General features: G+C 41.3%; 2 protein-coding genes across 2 annotated transcripts; one reads left to right on the plus strand and one right to left on the minus strand.

Annotated features, from left to right (window-relative positions):
* The first annotated feature begins 8892 nt into the window (after positions 1-8892).
* On the plus strand, positions 8893-10859 carry LOC115405473 (uncharacterized protein CXorf38 homolog). The gene is made up of 4 exons (XM_030115061.1): positions 8893-9047; positions 9155-9307; positions 10386-10562; positions 10646-10859. Exons 1-4 carry the CDS (start codon positions 8934-8936, stop codon positions 10781-10783), a joined length of 582 nt encoding a protein of 193 aa, XP_029970921.1. The 5' UTR covers positions 8893-8933; the 3' UTR covers positions 10784-10859.
* On the minus strand, positions 10651-13568 carry LOC115405472 (uncharacterized). The gene is made up of 3 exons (XM_030115060.1): positions 13340-13568; positions 12492-12624; positions 10651-12407 (listed from the first exon to the last, which is right to left on the minus strand). Exons 1-3 carry the CDS (start codon positions 13507-13509, stop codon positions 11673-11675), a joined length of 1038 nt encoding a protein of 345 aa, XP_029970920.1. The 5' UTR covers positions 13510-13568; the 3' UTR covers positions 10651-11672.
* Positions 13569-14729: the final 1161 nt, after the last annotated feature.

Genomic DNA, 14729 nt, shown 5'->3' on the forward strand with positions numbered 1-14729 from the left:
AACCCTTTCTTCAACCTTTTTAAACTTTTTCAACTTTGTTCAACTTTTTGAAATATTTCAACTTTTTGAAATTATTTTTAACATTGAAGTGGATGGGAAAACCCTTCGACTGACAGTTCAACTCCTTCAACTTTGAACCCTTACTCCTTTGTCATACTTTGACGTAGACAAGTCATTTTACATTTAAAACGTAGGCATTTTTATCCTCTATTCAGGTATGTAATATCATTTCAAGATCTTCTACCAAATTTAAACTGTGAGCCTTCAAGTACGGAGAGCATTTCAGCCGTTTTTGGAGTTTACAATGGGTGTGTATTGGAAAAGCTAGAGTGGGACATTCGAATTTAGAGTGGGGGAAGCTCTGAATTTTAACCAAAAAAAAAATTATTTTCTCGTCCGTACGGCCACATTTCTGGCTCAATCTGCACAATAACCCCTCGAAACGTAGGAATTTTTCTTGTGACCCGTACAATTGAGTCACTTTGTCTCTATCTCAAACCGTTCTCTCTCCAGAGGCATTTGTTTGAGGATGGCGCAGAATTTTCTCCCATCCGCTCCAATGCTTTTTCGAGACCCCTGAATCCAAAACTTCACTCGTGTTCGCACAATCGCCGTGGCTGAATGGATGATCCTACAGACATGATTCCTGCACCATTACATTCATGAAAGGCTTCTGAATCTGACTGTATGAAAATCGTTTTCAATTTCACATCTCGGTCCCCGAGAAACGCCATTTTTTCAACCATGCGCACTCCATTAAAAAGTGCTGATTCACTGTCATGGCTGCTGTGCAGCTGGTCTCCATTGCAACAGACACACCTGTTGTGCTGACTGCTGCTTGATTAGTCTGGATTTTTCCATTGAGACTGGAGCTCTATTGATCCTCTGTTACTCTGACACTGACTCTCCTACTTCTTCTACCTTTTTCAACCCTTTTCAACCTTTTTCAACTTTTTTCAACTTTTTGCAGTGTTTTCAAACTTTTTCAACCTTTTTAAACATTTTACAGTGTTTTCAACCTTTTTCAACCTTTTTCAACTTTTTCCAGTGTTTTCAAACTTTTTCAACCTTTTTCAACTTTTTACAGTGTTTTCAAACTTTTTCAACCTTTTCCAACTTTTTGCAGTGTATTCAACATTTTTCAACCCTTTTCAACTTGTTGCAGTGTTTTCAAACTTTTTGAAACTTTTTCAAACTTTTTCAGCTTTTTGCAGTGTTTTCAACCTCTTTCAACTGTTTTCAACTTTTTTCAAGTTTTTGCATCTGTTTCAACATTTTTCAACCGTATTCAACTTTTTGCAGTGTTTTCGAACTTTTTTTAAAACTTTTTCAACTTGTTGCAGTGTTTTCAACGTTTTTCAACCTTTTTCAACTTTTTGCAGTGTTTTCAAACTCTTTCAACCAATTTCAACTTTTTGCAGTGTTTTCACACTTTTTGAAACTTTTTCAACTTTTTTACAGTGTTTTCAATCTTCTTCAACCTTTTTCAAGTTTTTGCAGTGTTTTCAACCTTTCTCAATATTTTTCAACTTTTTGCAGTGTTTTCAGACTTTTTTAACCTTATTCAACTTCTTGCAGTGTTTTCAATACTTTTCAACCTTTTTCAACTTTTTGCAGCATTTTCAAACGTTGTCAACCTTTTTCAACCTTTTTCCACTTTTTGCAGTGTTTTCATATTTTTTCAAACTTTTTATACTTTATTTCAGGGTTTTTCAACTTTGCTTATTGAGCTTTTTCTGCATTACAGTTTAACATTTTCAGCTCAGCATTCACACTTGCAAATTGTGTGAATGCTGAAGGCATTCACACGATTACATTCCTCTTCTGACTTCTTCCGCCATTTTTTGGCACGCTTCTCCTCCTACAAATTTTGTCCGATTTGAACCATTCAGATATCAAAATGTGCAGCTTTTTAAGGACATTCCTGCTATGTTCTAGCTTTTTAATATCTTTTAAACTTTTTGAAATATTTCAACTTTTGTGCAACTTTTTTCCCCATGTTAACGGATGGAGATTTTTTCAAACTTTGGAACCTTATAACTTCCTCAAATCTTAACCGATTTTAACCATTCAACTTTTAAAATATTCAACTTTTTAAACTCTTTCTTCAACCTTTTTAAACTTTTTCAACTTTGTTCAACTTTTTGAAATATTTCAACATTTTAAAATTATTTTTAACATTGAAGTCAATGGGAAAACCCTTCAACTGACCTTTCAACTCCTTTAATTTGAAACCTTACAACTTTGTCATACTTTCACATAGACAAGTCATTTTAGCTTTAAAACGTAGGCATTTTTGTCCTCTATTTAGCTATGTAATATCATTGCAAAATCTTTCACCAAAATTCAGCTGTGACCCTTCAAGTATGGAGAGAATTTTAGCCATTTTTGGAGTTTATAATGGGTGTGTATTGGAGAAGCTGGAGTGGGAGAGTGGCAGTTAGAGTGCGGGAGGCTCTGAATTTTAACCCAAAAAAAAATTCTTTTCTCGTCCATACGGCCACATTTCTGGCTCAATCTGCACAATAACCCCTCAAAACGTAGGAATTTTTCTTGTGACCCGTACAATTGAGTCACTTTGTCTCTATCTCAAACCGTTCTCTCTCCAGAGGCATTTGTTTGAGGAGAGTGCAGAATTTTCTCCCATCCGCTCCAATGCATTTTGGAGACGCCTGAATCCAAAACTTCACTCGTGTTCGCACAATCGCCGTGGCTGAATGGATGATCCTACAGACATGATTCCTGCACCATTAAATTCATGAAAGGCTTCTGAATCTGACTGTGTGAAAATCTTTTTCAATTTCACCTCTGGGTTCTCCAGGCACGACATTTTCTCAACCATGCGCACTCCATTAAAAAGTGCTGATTCACTGTCATGGCTGCTGTGCAGCTGGTCTCCATTGCAACAGACACACCTGTTGTGCTGACTGCTGCTTGATTAGTCTGGATTTTTCCATTAAGACTGGAGCTCTATTGATCCTCTGTTACTCTGACACTGACTCCACTGCTTCTTCAAGGTATTTCAACGTTTTTAAATGTTTTGCAGTGTTTTCAACCTTTTTCAACTTTTTTCAACCCTTTTCAACTTTTTGCAGTGTTTTCAACCTTTTTCAACTTTTTTCAACCCGTTTCAACTTTTTGCAGTGTTTTCAAACTTTTTCAACATTTTTCAACTTTTGCAGTTTTTTCAACCTTTTTTTAAACTTTTTCAACTTTTTGCAGTGTTTTCAAACGTTTTCAACATTTTTTAACTTTTTGCAGTGTTTTCAGCCTTTTTCAACTTTTTGCAGTGTTTTTCAACCTTTTTCAACCTTTTTCGACTTCTTGCCGTGTTTTAACATTTTTTCAACCTTTTTCAACTTTATTTCAGGTTTTTTCACCTTTTCTTATTCAGTTTTTCTGCATTACAGTTTAACATTTTCAGCTCAGCATTCACACTTGCAGTTTCTTCAGGAACTGCAAATTTTTTTTTCTAGTTGTGTGAATGCCTGAGGCATTCACACGATTACATTCCTCTTCTGACTTCTTAAGCCGTTTTTTGGCACGCTTCTCCTCCTACAAATTTTGTCCGATTTGAACCATTCAGATATCAAAATGTGCAGCTTTTTAAGGACATTCCGGCTATGTTCTGGCTTTTTAACATCTCTTAAACTTTCTGAAATATTTCAACTTTTGTGCAACTTTTGTCCCCATGTTAACGGATGGAGATTTTTTCAAACTTTGGAACCTTATAACTTCTTCAAATCTTAACCGATTTTAACCATTCAACTTTTAAAATATTGAACTTTTTAAACCCTTTCTTCAACCTTTTTCAACTTTTTCAACTTTGTTCAACTTTTTAAAATATTTCAACTTTTTAAAATTATTTTTAACATTGAAGTCAATGGGAAAACCCTTCAACTGACCTTTAAACTCCTTCAACTTTGACCCCTTACAACTTTGTCATACTTTGACGTAGACACGTCATTTTACTTGCAAAATGTAGGCATTTCTGTCCTCTATTCAGGTGTGTTATATCATGTCCAGATCTTTTACCAAATTCAAACTGTGAGCCTTCAAGTACGGAGAGCATTTCAGCCGTTTTTGGAGTTTACAATGGGTGTGTATTGGAAAAGCTAGAGTGGGAGAAAGGAATTTAGAGTGCGGGAGGCTCTGGATTTAAACCAAAAAAATAATTCTTTTCTCGTCCCCCTGGCCACATTTCTAGCTCAATCTACACAATTACCTCTCTAAACATAGCCATTTTTCTTGTGACCCGTACAATTGAGTCACTTTGTCTCTATCTCAAACGGTTCTCTCTCCAGAGGCATTTCTGTGAGGAGAGCGCAGGATTTTCTCCCATCCACTCCAATGCATTTTGGAGAGAGATTTTCTAGCTCAAATCCAAAACTTCACTTATGTTCGCACCATCGCCGTGGCTGAATGGATGATCCTACAGACATGATTCCTGCACCATTGAATTCATGAAAGACTTCTGAATCTGATTGTGAAAAAATCTTTTTCAATGTCACCTCTGGGTTCTCGAGGAATGACATTTTCTCAACCATGCGCACTCCATAAGAACTGCTGGTTCACTGTCATGGCTGCTGTGCAGCTGGTCACCATAGCAACAGACACACCTGTTGTGCTGACTGCTGCTTGATTAGTCTGGATTTTTCCATTAAGACGGGAGCTCTATTGATCCTCTGTTACTCTGACACTGACTCTACTGCTTCTTCAACATTCTTAAAGTTTTTTAAACTTTTTGCAACGTTTTCAAACTTTTTCAACCTTTTTCAACTTTTTTCAAGTTTTTGCTGCGTTTTTCAACTTTTTGCAGTGTTTTCAAACTTTTTCAACCTTTTTGAAATCTTTTCAACTTTTTGCAGTGTTTTCAACCTTTTTCAATGTTTTTCAATTTTTTGCAGCGTTTTCAAACTTTTTCAACATTTTTCAACTTTTTGCAGCGTTTTAAAACTTTTTCAACCTTTATAAATGTTTTTCACCTTTTTGCAGCGTTTTTGACTTTTTCAACTTTTTACAGTGTTTTTAAACGTTTTCAACCTTTTTCAAGTTTTTGCAGCTTCTTTCAAACTTTTTTCAACTTTTTACAGTGTTTTCAACCTTTTTCAACCTTTTTCAACTTTTTTCAACTGTTTACAGTGTTTTCAAACTTTTTCAACCTTTTTCAACTTTTTGCAGCGTTTTCACACTTTTTCAACCTTTTTAAACTTTTTGCAGCGTTTTCACACTTTTTCAACCTTTTTAAACTTTTTGCAGTGTTTTCAAACGTTTTCAACCTTTTTCAAGTTTTTGGAGCCTTTTCAAACTTTTCCAACCTTTTTCAACTTTTTGCGGTGTTTTCAAGTTTTGTCAACTTTTTACAGTGTTTTTAAAGGGACTTAAGGCAACTTTTCAAAATTTACCTCAGTGCTGCCGCGATAGGTGTTGCGGGGAACTGCAGCCACCAGCCAAGGCGGCACGGGAGCGCGCACAAACATTTTACAGAATGTCCGGCTTCACAGCGCTGCACCAGGGATGCTCCTGCTGTTTACTACGTCGCGGATTACTGCAGGACCACAGCGCATATTATGTGATTTTTGTAAGCATCCATTTTCACTCCCAAATGCAGCTGAAGTTCCCTCCATGAATCAAACGCATATCCAATATTTATTCGGGTGCCTGCCCTGCTTCGGTCATATTTTTATTTTTTTTTATTTATTTTTTTGACTCACGAGATAACGCTGATAATAGGGCTGCGTTAAACGATTACTTTTGTAATCGATTAATCTAGGAAATAGTTCTTCGATGCATTGATTAATCTAACGATTCATTTTTAAATCCGTCGCGGAGCTCCTCTCCGCCTCCGTGTTTATGCGGCGGGTCCCTGCGCGCTCCGCGGCCGGCACGGAACGCGTCTCCGCCCGGGAGCAGAGATCCGGAGCTCTCCCGTCAGCCTCCGTGGGGCAGCTCCACTCGGCCCGTGGAAGCCGCGGCCTGCTTCACGCGCCTCCGTGGAGCAAGCCGCGGCGCGGCAGCTCCGGATCTCCGCTCCCGGGCGGAGACGCACTCTGTGCCGGCCGCAGAGCGCGCGGGGACCCGCCGCATAACCACGGAGGCGCGTGAAGCAGGCTGCGGCTGCTGGAGCTCTCCCGTCGCCGCCGTGGAGCAGCTCCGCGCCGTTTACCCAATCGGCCCCAACTCAGCAGGGAGCGCTGCTGAGACTGGCCGCCTGTGAGTGCTTTGGGATGGGGGAGAGGCTCACGCAGCACCTGCTGCTTGCTGAGAACAGCGGAGACGTCCTGTCACGTCTCCAGAGCACCAGAAAAAGCCGCTAAATTTGTCGCTAGTTACTTTTGACAAAAAAAGTCGAAAAGAGGCTTTGGAAAGTCGCCAGATTTAGCGAGAAAGTCACCAAGTTGGCAACACTGCCCGCCCCTGATCCCAGCAGTGTTTGAGTCCGTGTCCATGGCGGCCATGTTCTTCCTGTTCCAGAGCTGTCGGCAGCGCGCATACAGCGTCAATTTACGTCACATCCCCACGATTGCGTGGGAAATTCGGACCCCGAACAGCAACAAATTATTTGGCACACAGCCTGTATAAGGCAACAGACAGATACGTGGATTGGCCTGTTATTTTAGGTTTTAATGCTTCACGACCCATTAGCATTGAATAAAGTGGAAATGCATGTGTAGTTTTTCACAAATCTTGCCTTAAGTCCCTTTAAACTTTTTCAACCTTTTTCAACTTTTTGCAGCGTTTTCAACTTTTGTCAACTTTTTACAGTGTTTTTAAACTTTTTCAACCTTTTTCAACTTTGTGCAGCGTTTTCAACCTTTTTCAAGTTTTTGCAGCATTTTTCAAACTTTTTCAACTTTTTTCAACTTTTGCAGCGTTCTCAAACTTTTTCAACCTCTTACAACTTTTTTGCAGTGTTTTCAACCTTTTTTAACTTTTGCAGCGTTTTCAAACGTTGTCAACCTTTTTCAACATATTTCAACTTTTTGCAGCCTTTTCACCTTTTTCAAGGTTTTTCAACTTTTTGCAGCGTTTTCAAGCTTTGTCAAAATTTTTCAACTTCCTTTTCAACCTTTCTTCTTGAACTTCTTCTGCATTACAGTTTAGCATTTTCAGCTCAGCATTCACACTTGCAGTTTCTTCAGGAACTGCAAATTTTTCTAGTTGTATTTGTCTCTTCAGGTGTGTTTTCAGGGGAGCGCTCGTTATTCAGTTCACACTCGTGTTCACACCAGCAGAAACTCCTTTCCTCAGCAGAACTCATCAGCATCCTTTCTTCAGGTGGTTTAGTAAAGTAATGCTGCCACACAGCAGCGTGGAATCAGAAATCTGAATACACTGTCTGTCATTGTGTGAATGCTGAAGGCATTCACACGATTACATTCCTCTTCTGACTTCTTCTGCCGTTTTTTGGCACGCTTCTCCTCCTACAAATTTTGTCCGATTTGAACCATTCAGATATCAAAATGTGCAGCTTTTTAAGGACATTCCGGCTATGTTCTGGCTTTTTAATATCTTTTAAACTTTTTGAAATATTTCAACTTTTGTGCAACTTTTTTCCCCATGTTAACAGATGGAGCTTTTTTCAAACTTTGGAACCTTATAACTTCTTCAAATCTTAACCGATTTTCACCATTCAACTTTTAAAATATTCAACTTTTTAAACCCTTTCTTCAACCTTTTTAAACTTGTTCAACTTTGTTCAACTTTTTGAAATATTTCAACTTTTTAAAATTATTTTTAACATGGAAGTGGATGGGAAAACCCTTCAATTGACCTTTGAACTCCTTCAACTTTGACCCCTTACAACTTTGTCATACTTTGACGTAGACAAGTCATTTTACTTGCAAAATGTAGGCATTTTTGTCCTCTATTCAGGTATGTTATATCATGTCCAGATCTTTTACCAAATTTAAACTGTGAGCTTTCAAGTACGGAGAGAATTTCAGCCATATTCGGAGTTTACAATGGGTGTGTATTGGAGAAGCTGGAGTGGGAGAGTGGCAGTTAGAGTGGGGGAAGCTCTCGATTTTGACCAAAAATAAAATTCTTTTCTCATCCGTACGGCCACATTTCTGTCTCAATCTGCACAATAACCCCTCAAAACGTAGGCAATTTTGTTATGACCCGTACAATTGAGTCACTTTGTCTCTATCTCAAATGGTTCTCTCTCCAGCTGCATTTGTTTGAGGAGAGTGCAGAATTTTCTCCCATCCGCTCCAATGCATTTTGGAGAGAGATTTTCTCGCTCAAATCCAAAACTTCACTCATGTTTGCACCATCGCCGTGGCTGAATGGATGATCCTACAGACATGATTCCTGCACCATTAAATTCATGAAAGACTTCTGAATCTGACTGTGTGAAAATCTTTTTCAATTTCACCTCTGGGTTTTTTTTTTCAACTTTTTGCAGTGTTTTCAACCTTTTTCAATGTTTTTCAACTTTTTGCAGCGTATTCCAACTCTTTCAATTATTTTCAAATCTTTGCAGTGTTTTCAAACTTTGTCAAATTTTTTCAACCTTTTTCAATTATTTTCAAAACTTTTTCAACTTCCTTTTTAACCTTTCTTCTTGAACTTCTTCTGCATTACAGTTTAGCATTTTCAGCTCAGCATTCACACTTGCAGTTTCTTCAGGAACTGCACATTTTTTCTAGTTCCATCAGTGTTTTATAATATGCAGAATTTGTTCTGTGACTGTGCGACAGAAAACTGTGATGTGATTACAAATGCATTCATATTTGTATGCTTTTCAGTTTGGAAAATAAATTTAAAATCAACGTGTATTTTTATGAATTGAAACTCCCGACAGTCAAGAAGCCTCTGTGCGTTCTGCAGGAAGTTGACGGAACATTACAGTGAAATGTCCTGATGAAGTGTGTCACTGCGGTGAGACAGGTGTGAACTCTGCCCTCGGTGTGTGTCTGCAGGCCTACATGCCTCGAGGTCAGTTCTCCAAGAGGGCAGATCAGTGCGACACCTCCGCTCTGCTCAACCTCATCTGCAACTGCAAAGGCTTCTGGTTCGTGGATCCCAAAGTGGTGAGAGAGGTAAACATCTCGATCTGTTTGGTCCACAAAGAGAAAACAGGAATGGCTCATCATTTGCTTCACACAGAAATGAAATGAATCTTCACAGGATGTCTGTGTCCCTCCAGGTGATTCGATCCAGGAACGAGTTGATGCATTCATCAGAGTTCCATATGAGCGATGACTGGATGAGAGACTTCCAGAGCAGTCTGAAATGCTTTGTGCTTCAGCTCGTCAACCAGAACCCACAGATGGAGACCGTAGCCAGACAGATCGATGTGGTGAGCGACGCTGCCGTCCGGTCTGATCTTCATCCTCATCCTCCTCCATCTGAGTGCGGCCTTCCACACCGTTTCTCCCTCCATCCTGCTCCACTGGCATCACTCACCCCCCTTATCTGGTTTCACTCCTCCCTCACTGCAGCACTCAGTTCATCCAGCTCAACTCCTTCACCTCTCAGCCCTCTCCCGTCACTTCTGGTGTGCCCCAGGGCTCCGTCCTGGGGCCCCTCCTCTTCATCATATACCTCCTTCCCCTCGTCAACATTTTCCGGAAATTTGGAATTAATTTTCACTGCTACGCGGATGACACCCAGCTCTATCTCTCTAAACCTGACTCCACTCCTCCACCCTCCTCCCTCACCCACTGCATCTCTGAAATCAAGTCCTGGTTCACTACAAACTTCCTGAAATTAAACAGTGATAAAACTGAACTCCTCCTCACTCTCCAAATGTAACAGCTTTTCCCTCACCATCGACAGCTCCCCAGTGTCCCCCTCCCCTCAGGTTAAGAGTCTGGGTGTCGTCCTCGACAGCTCACTTTCCTTCCACTCCCACATTAATAACATCTCTCGGTCTGCATACTTCCACCTACGCAATATAAACCGCCTCCGCCCCTCCCTCACCCCTCAGACCACTGCCGTCCTGGTCCACAGCCTCGTCACCTCCCGCCTCGACTACTGCAACTCACTCCTCGCTGGTGTCCCCCACAAATCCCTCCATAAGCTCCAACTGGTCCAGAACTCAGCTCAGGTCTTCCTCCTCTCTCCACCTCTCTGTGGCCTCCGCCCGCCTCAGCACCATGGAGAGCAGAGCATTCACTCTGAACTCTCTCCCACCTGACATCCGGAGCATCGACTCTCTCAGTTCAAATCCAGACTCAAAACCCACCTGTTTCAATCGGCCTATCATCTGTAACCTCACTCTTTCTTTTCATTCACTGTTATATTTTCTGTTGTTTTATTTATAATGTGTTTTAATCTTTTGTAAAGCGTCCTTGGGTGTCTAGAAAGGCGCTGTGAAATAAAATGTATCATTATTATTTTCACGGTCTGCTGTCGTGTGCATTTCTTTCTTCTAGATGTTAAAACTCGATCTTTCGATCAGTGTGGACTGCAGGGATGGAGTAGAGGCGGATTCCATGTGCGAAGCCAGTCCCAGCGCCGATTCCGTCCGGCAGTGGGAAGCCGAGCTGCTGCAGGAGCTGCTGCAGGAGTTCTTACACACTCCTGCTGAGGACGAAGACGCAGACGCACCGGTGAGAAGGAACACACTGCAATCCAGACACACTCGCATTAAAATGAGCACATCTATTAACTCCTGCTATTGTTTCTCCATCAGGACACTGAGCAGCTAACAACACTCTGCGGTTTCCTGGAGGCAAACAAAGATCTGGGTCAACGGTTTTCTGCAGAGATCCAACTACTAAACTCACGAAAGGCCAAAGGAGGAGGAGGAGGAGCAAATGAAGAAGTCTGACTGCTTTCCTGTGAGGATCAGTTTACTCTCTCAGCCATTTAAACACAGTAAACTGACTTGCCCATAGTGAGGTGTGTGTGTGTCAAGCTCGTGCCTGGACGGGACCAAAACAGCACCGGCTGAGCCGAGACGGAGTCATGACCTTCACCGGGTGAAGCAATAGTCCAGGCGTTTGGGTCAAAGTTTACTCTTGAATCAGATCAGGTGATTTTAATGAAAGTGTGGAGAAAAGTTATTTTTCATATTTCTTATATAAAATGTGTTTTCGATGCAGTGTACATAAACGAATATTTCAGACATGGATTTGAACACACCGATGTTCAGCAGCATTAAAAATTTTGGCTCCTTTTGGAGAAGCTGCCTCATTTTGTACTCTTAGAAAATGAATCTGCAATGTGCCGTCAGGTTGTGAACTTTGAGTCCAGTCTCCAGACGAATGCAGTAACCTTGGTAAAATATATTCAATTCATTCATTGAAGTGACAAAAATGAACACGATGTTTCGCGGTTGAAAAATGTTTTATCACAGCACTTGGGTCAAACGAGTTTCTTTGAATACGATTAAACCTCTTTATGAAACTGAAGTGATGAACCTGTATTCGATATATAAAAACGCCTCAAAGGTGAACATGGCTGATTTTTTTTTTTCAAACCTCACCCGCCTCTGCACGTCTTCAAAGTATTTACTGCTTCCAACATTTTTTGTTCTCTACAAAACGACGATGAGACCACGGCGGCGTTGAGGTGTTCCACTCTGGATCTCCAGATAAATCAGCAAAAGCTATCTGAAATCCATTCAGTCAAACTGTGGCTGAACGTCTGGTGGCTTCTCATCTTCCTGTGGTGTGAACCGTGGCTTTGGCGCCGCAGATAAACCAGCCACGCCATCCTCAGTCTTCCTGTTTGAACGGCGTTCCCAGAGGTCCTCTCTGGTAGTTGCAGAGGAGACAAGCAACAGTGAACAGCTGGTTGAGGCTCCCGCACACAGACGGGGGAATGCTACCGCTGAACACTTTGTTTTCTCTGAGCGTGGAAAATAAGTCCTCCACATGGACTCTCAAAGCAGCCTGGCCCTTGGAAGCATTCTGTAAGGAGTCACTTCCAGGAGGAAGACGATGAACCCGGCCAGGAACGAGGTCTTCTATCTGGAAGCGCTCGTCAGCCATGACCGCCATGTCGGAGGACAGCAGAGATCTGATGCCCGACTGCCTGAAGATCTCTCTCGGACTCGCAGAAGGTCCGCCGAGCGCAGACACGAACATCACGGCGCCGTGCGGAGCCATGCCGACGACCCCACTGAGGGTGCAGCAGGACTGGTGCGACGGGCAGAGATCCTGTCCATGGAACCGAGGCGAAGGCGCTTCGCAGTGCAGCTCGATACAGTCGATCACCACCTGGGTGTCGATGAAATCCATGAACTCCCGCGGGAGATGAGCCTTGACTTCCGCGGCCGTCATCCAAGAGCGCACGGAGCCCAGCAGGCCGTAAAGGAAGTTGGCCCAGGTGAGGATGATTCTGGTGAAGGTGGCGATGTGGGTCTTGAAATGCTGCGACAGCTCCGTCAGGCTCCAGCCGCTCGTCAGGTAGCTCATGAACAGCAGAAACTCGTCCAGCCGAGTCAGGTCCTGAGGAGAAACAGAAGCACGCGGTGAGCGGGTTTTCTTCGTCCCTGGAGGAGGAGCGTTTGTCGTGACAGATCCTGAACGAACCGCCGGACTGTCCAGATCCTCTTGGTTCTTCTCTGCGGCGTTGCAGGAGTTGGAACCCTCAGGCCAATCAAGACTGGAGGTCGCTGGTTCAATAAGACTCCAGAAGGCCAGCAAATGCTCCAGGGAGGTGAACCTTCAGAGTGAAGTTTACAGAAGTACATTATTTAAAAAGAATAGAGCAACACAAGTGTTCATGAAGAACAGCAGACACACTGCTGTGGGATTTCATCTTAGTCAAACAGTCAAAACATTCCTAGAAATCCTTCCTTCCTGCTGACATAAGACTAAATACGTACCTTCAATCTGTACTTTGTGTTTGATGTGTTTTCTGATAATTCCATCCTTTCTGTGCCGTCCTGTCTCACTTGATATTTAACTTTCTTTTCTATTTATTCTGTATTGAGTCACACTAAAATTTCCCTCTGAGACTGATAATGAATTTCTATTCTCATCTACTCAAAAATCCCTTTATACAAATCTTCATGAAGTACAAAAAAGTCTCAAAAAAACCCTAAAATTAAATGTTTATTATTATTGTAACTATATTTTAATGACAGTAATATAGGAATTTATAAGAACAGAAAATGTTATCTGATACTTTGCAACCATATTAGGGTTTAAATTAATGTATACATCAAAGCTTAAATAAACAACATTAAATAGAACTTTTATTATGAAACTAAAACAGATGTTTAAATTAAATCTTGGAGAACATTTACTTCTCAACTGTGCAGCAGTTATTTTTTCTGAATTTCTTCAGCTTCCAGTCCTGCAGACATTAAATAAGCAGGGTTCTTCTGAGGAGTGTGTCCGTATTTAGTCCGTATTTAGCGCCCGGGCGTCCTCACCCGGTGTAAAACTGGACGTCCTCCGGGGACTGGCTGACCCGCTGCAGCACAGTCCGACTCCGGACCCTCCGTCCCCGCGAGGCCGCCGGTTCCTTCCGTCCGCGGCGCCGCAGCGCGGCGGGCGAGTCGCGGCTGAAGTAGCTGTGGTCCACAAAGGTCGCGGCGTCCATCTCCGCGGGTTTAACTGCTGTGCACGCGGCGACCCGGCTGTTCGCATCGGATCCAAAGTTATTACCCAAAGCACCACTACCGGCGGAAGTACTGCAACCTTCTCCTGATACCTGACTGCAGCGCCCTCTGCTGGCCATTTATCAGTCCTGCATGAGCACACAGCGCAAACAAGCTGTCAACTCATTCTGAATCTGTACTGATACATAACAGGACAGCTTTCAATGACGGAATTTCCATTTGTAAAATTTCTTCGCATAGTTTTGTAAGTATTTGTCTGATCCAGACCCATCTTTTAAAATAATGCTAAATCAATTCCACTTGAGTCTTGATTGATTGACAAAATCTTACCTCTGTTCAGTAAAGCTCTGAATGATCTCGGGCCTAAGTGTGTCTCAGATTTACTTGTAGAATTTGAAACATCCAGATCCCTGAGGTTCTTGGAAAGAGTTTTATGAAATATTCCCTAAGTCAGAAGCAAACAAGGTGAAGCAGCTTGTTATTGTTTAACTACATATTTCATTATCTGAGTCCTATTAAAATTTTTATTTCAGTGTATTCGACTTATATCTTTGTGAACTGCCTTGTGTCTGAATGGTGCTCTTGAAATAAATTAGCCTTGCCTTGTGAAGCAGTGCAACATGCAGTACTTTTGAACAGACAGGACAAATCACATCAGGGTGTACCTTTATCATTATTCCTTGTAATTAATAAATTTTAAAAATATGGGAACAAAGAAAAAAGATCACCCTCCACTCCATTTTTCACATCAGAAACAGAACCACCCTCTTCGTAAGTTATGCCCTGTTATAGCTGAAACATGTGAAGATGTGAAGAATGATGTTTTATTTGCTGCTGTAATAGAAGAGCCATGTGGGACCTCATAAGTATTTAATCATTTTGTTTTCATGTTTTCATTGTCTGGTTTGTTAATTTTGAAGATACACACTGAGCCAATATTTTCCAAATTGAGAAGAACATGCTCTGTAAGTGTTCCACACAAGGATAACAATAAGTTATCCTTACAGTGTGGAACACTTTTTTGAGTAAGTTATTTCTAATTCCCATAATGAGTTATTGTATTTTAACTTGATGATATGGGTTGTTTAATTTAATTTAATTTAATTTAATTTAATTTAATTTAATTTAATTTAATTTAATTTAATTTAATTTAATTTAATGAGGTGGAAATTTACATATGTCAACATAACTCATCTGTATG

This window comes from Salarias fasciatus, chromosome 18 (genome assembly GCF_902148845.1).
Source record: "Salarias fasciatus chromosome 18, fSalaFa1.1, whole genome shotgun sequence".
In the NCBI taxonomy this organism is placed as follows: domain Eukaryota; kingdom Metazoa; phylum Chordata; class Actinopteri; order Blenniiformes; family Blenniidae; genus Salarias; species Salarias fasciatus.

Coding starts and splice junctions, on each gene's coding strand:
- LOC115405473 (XM_030115061.1), top strand. CDS start 8,934: ATGCCTCGAGGTCAGTTCTCCAAGAGGGCAGATCAGTGCGACACCTCC. Junction 9,048..9,154: donor ATCCCAAAGTGGTGAGAGAG/GTAAACATCTCG, acceptor GTGTCCCTCCAG/GTGATTCGATCCAGGAACGA. Junction 10,563..10,645: donor ACGAAGACGCAGACGCACCG/GTGAGAAGGAAC, acceptor TTTCTCCATCAG/GACACTGAGCAGCTAACAAC.
- LOC115405472 (XM_030115060.1), bottom strand. CDS start 13,509: ATGGACGCCGCGACCTTTGTGGACCACAGCTACTTCAGCCGCGACTCG. Junction 12,625..13,339: donor GACGTCCAGTTTTACACCGG/GTGAGGACGCCC, acceptor TTCACTCTGAAG/GTTCACCTCCCTGGAGCATT. Junction 12,408..12,491: donor AGGATCTGGACAGTCCGGCG/GTTCGTTCAGGA, acceptor GTTTCTCCTCAG/GACCTGACTCGGCTGGACGA.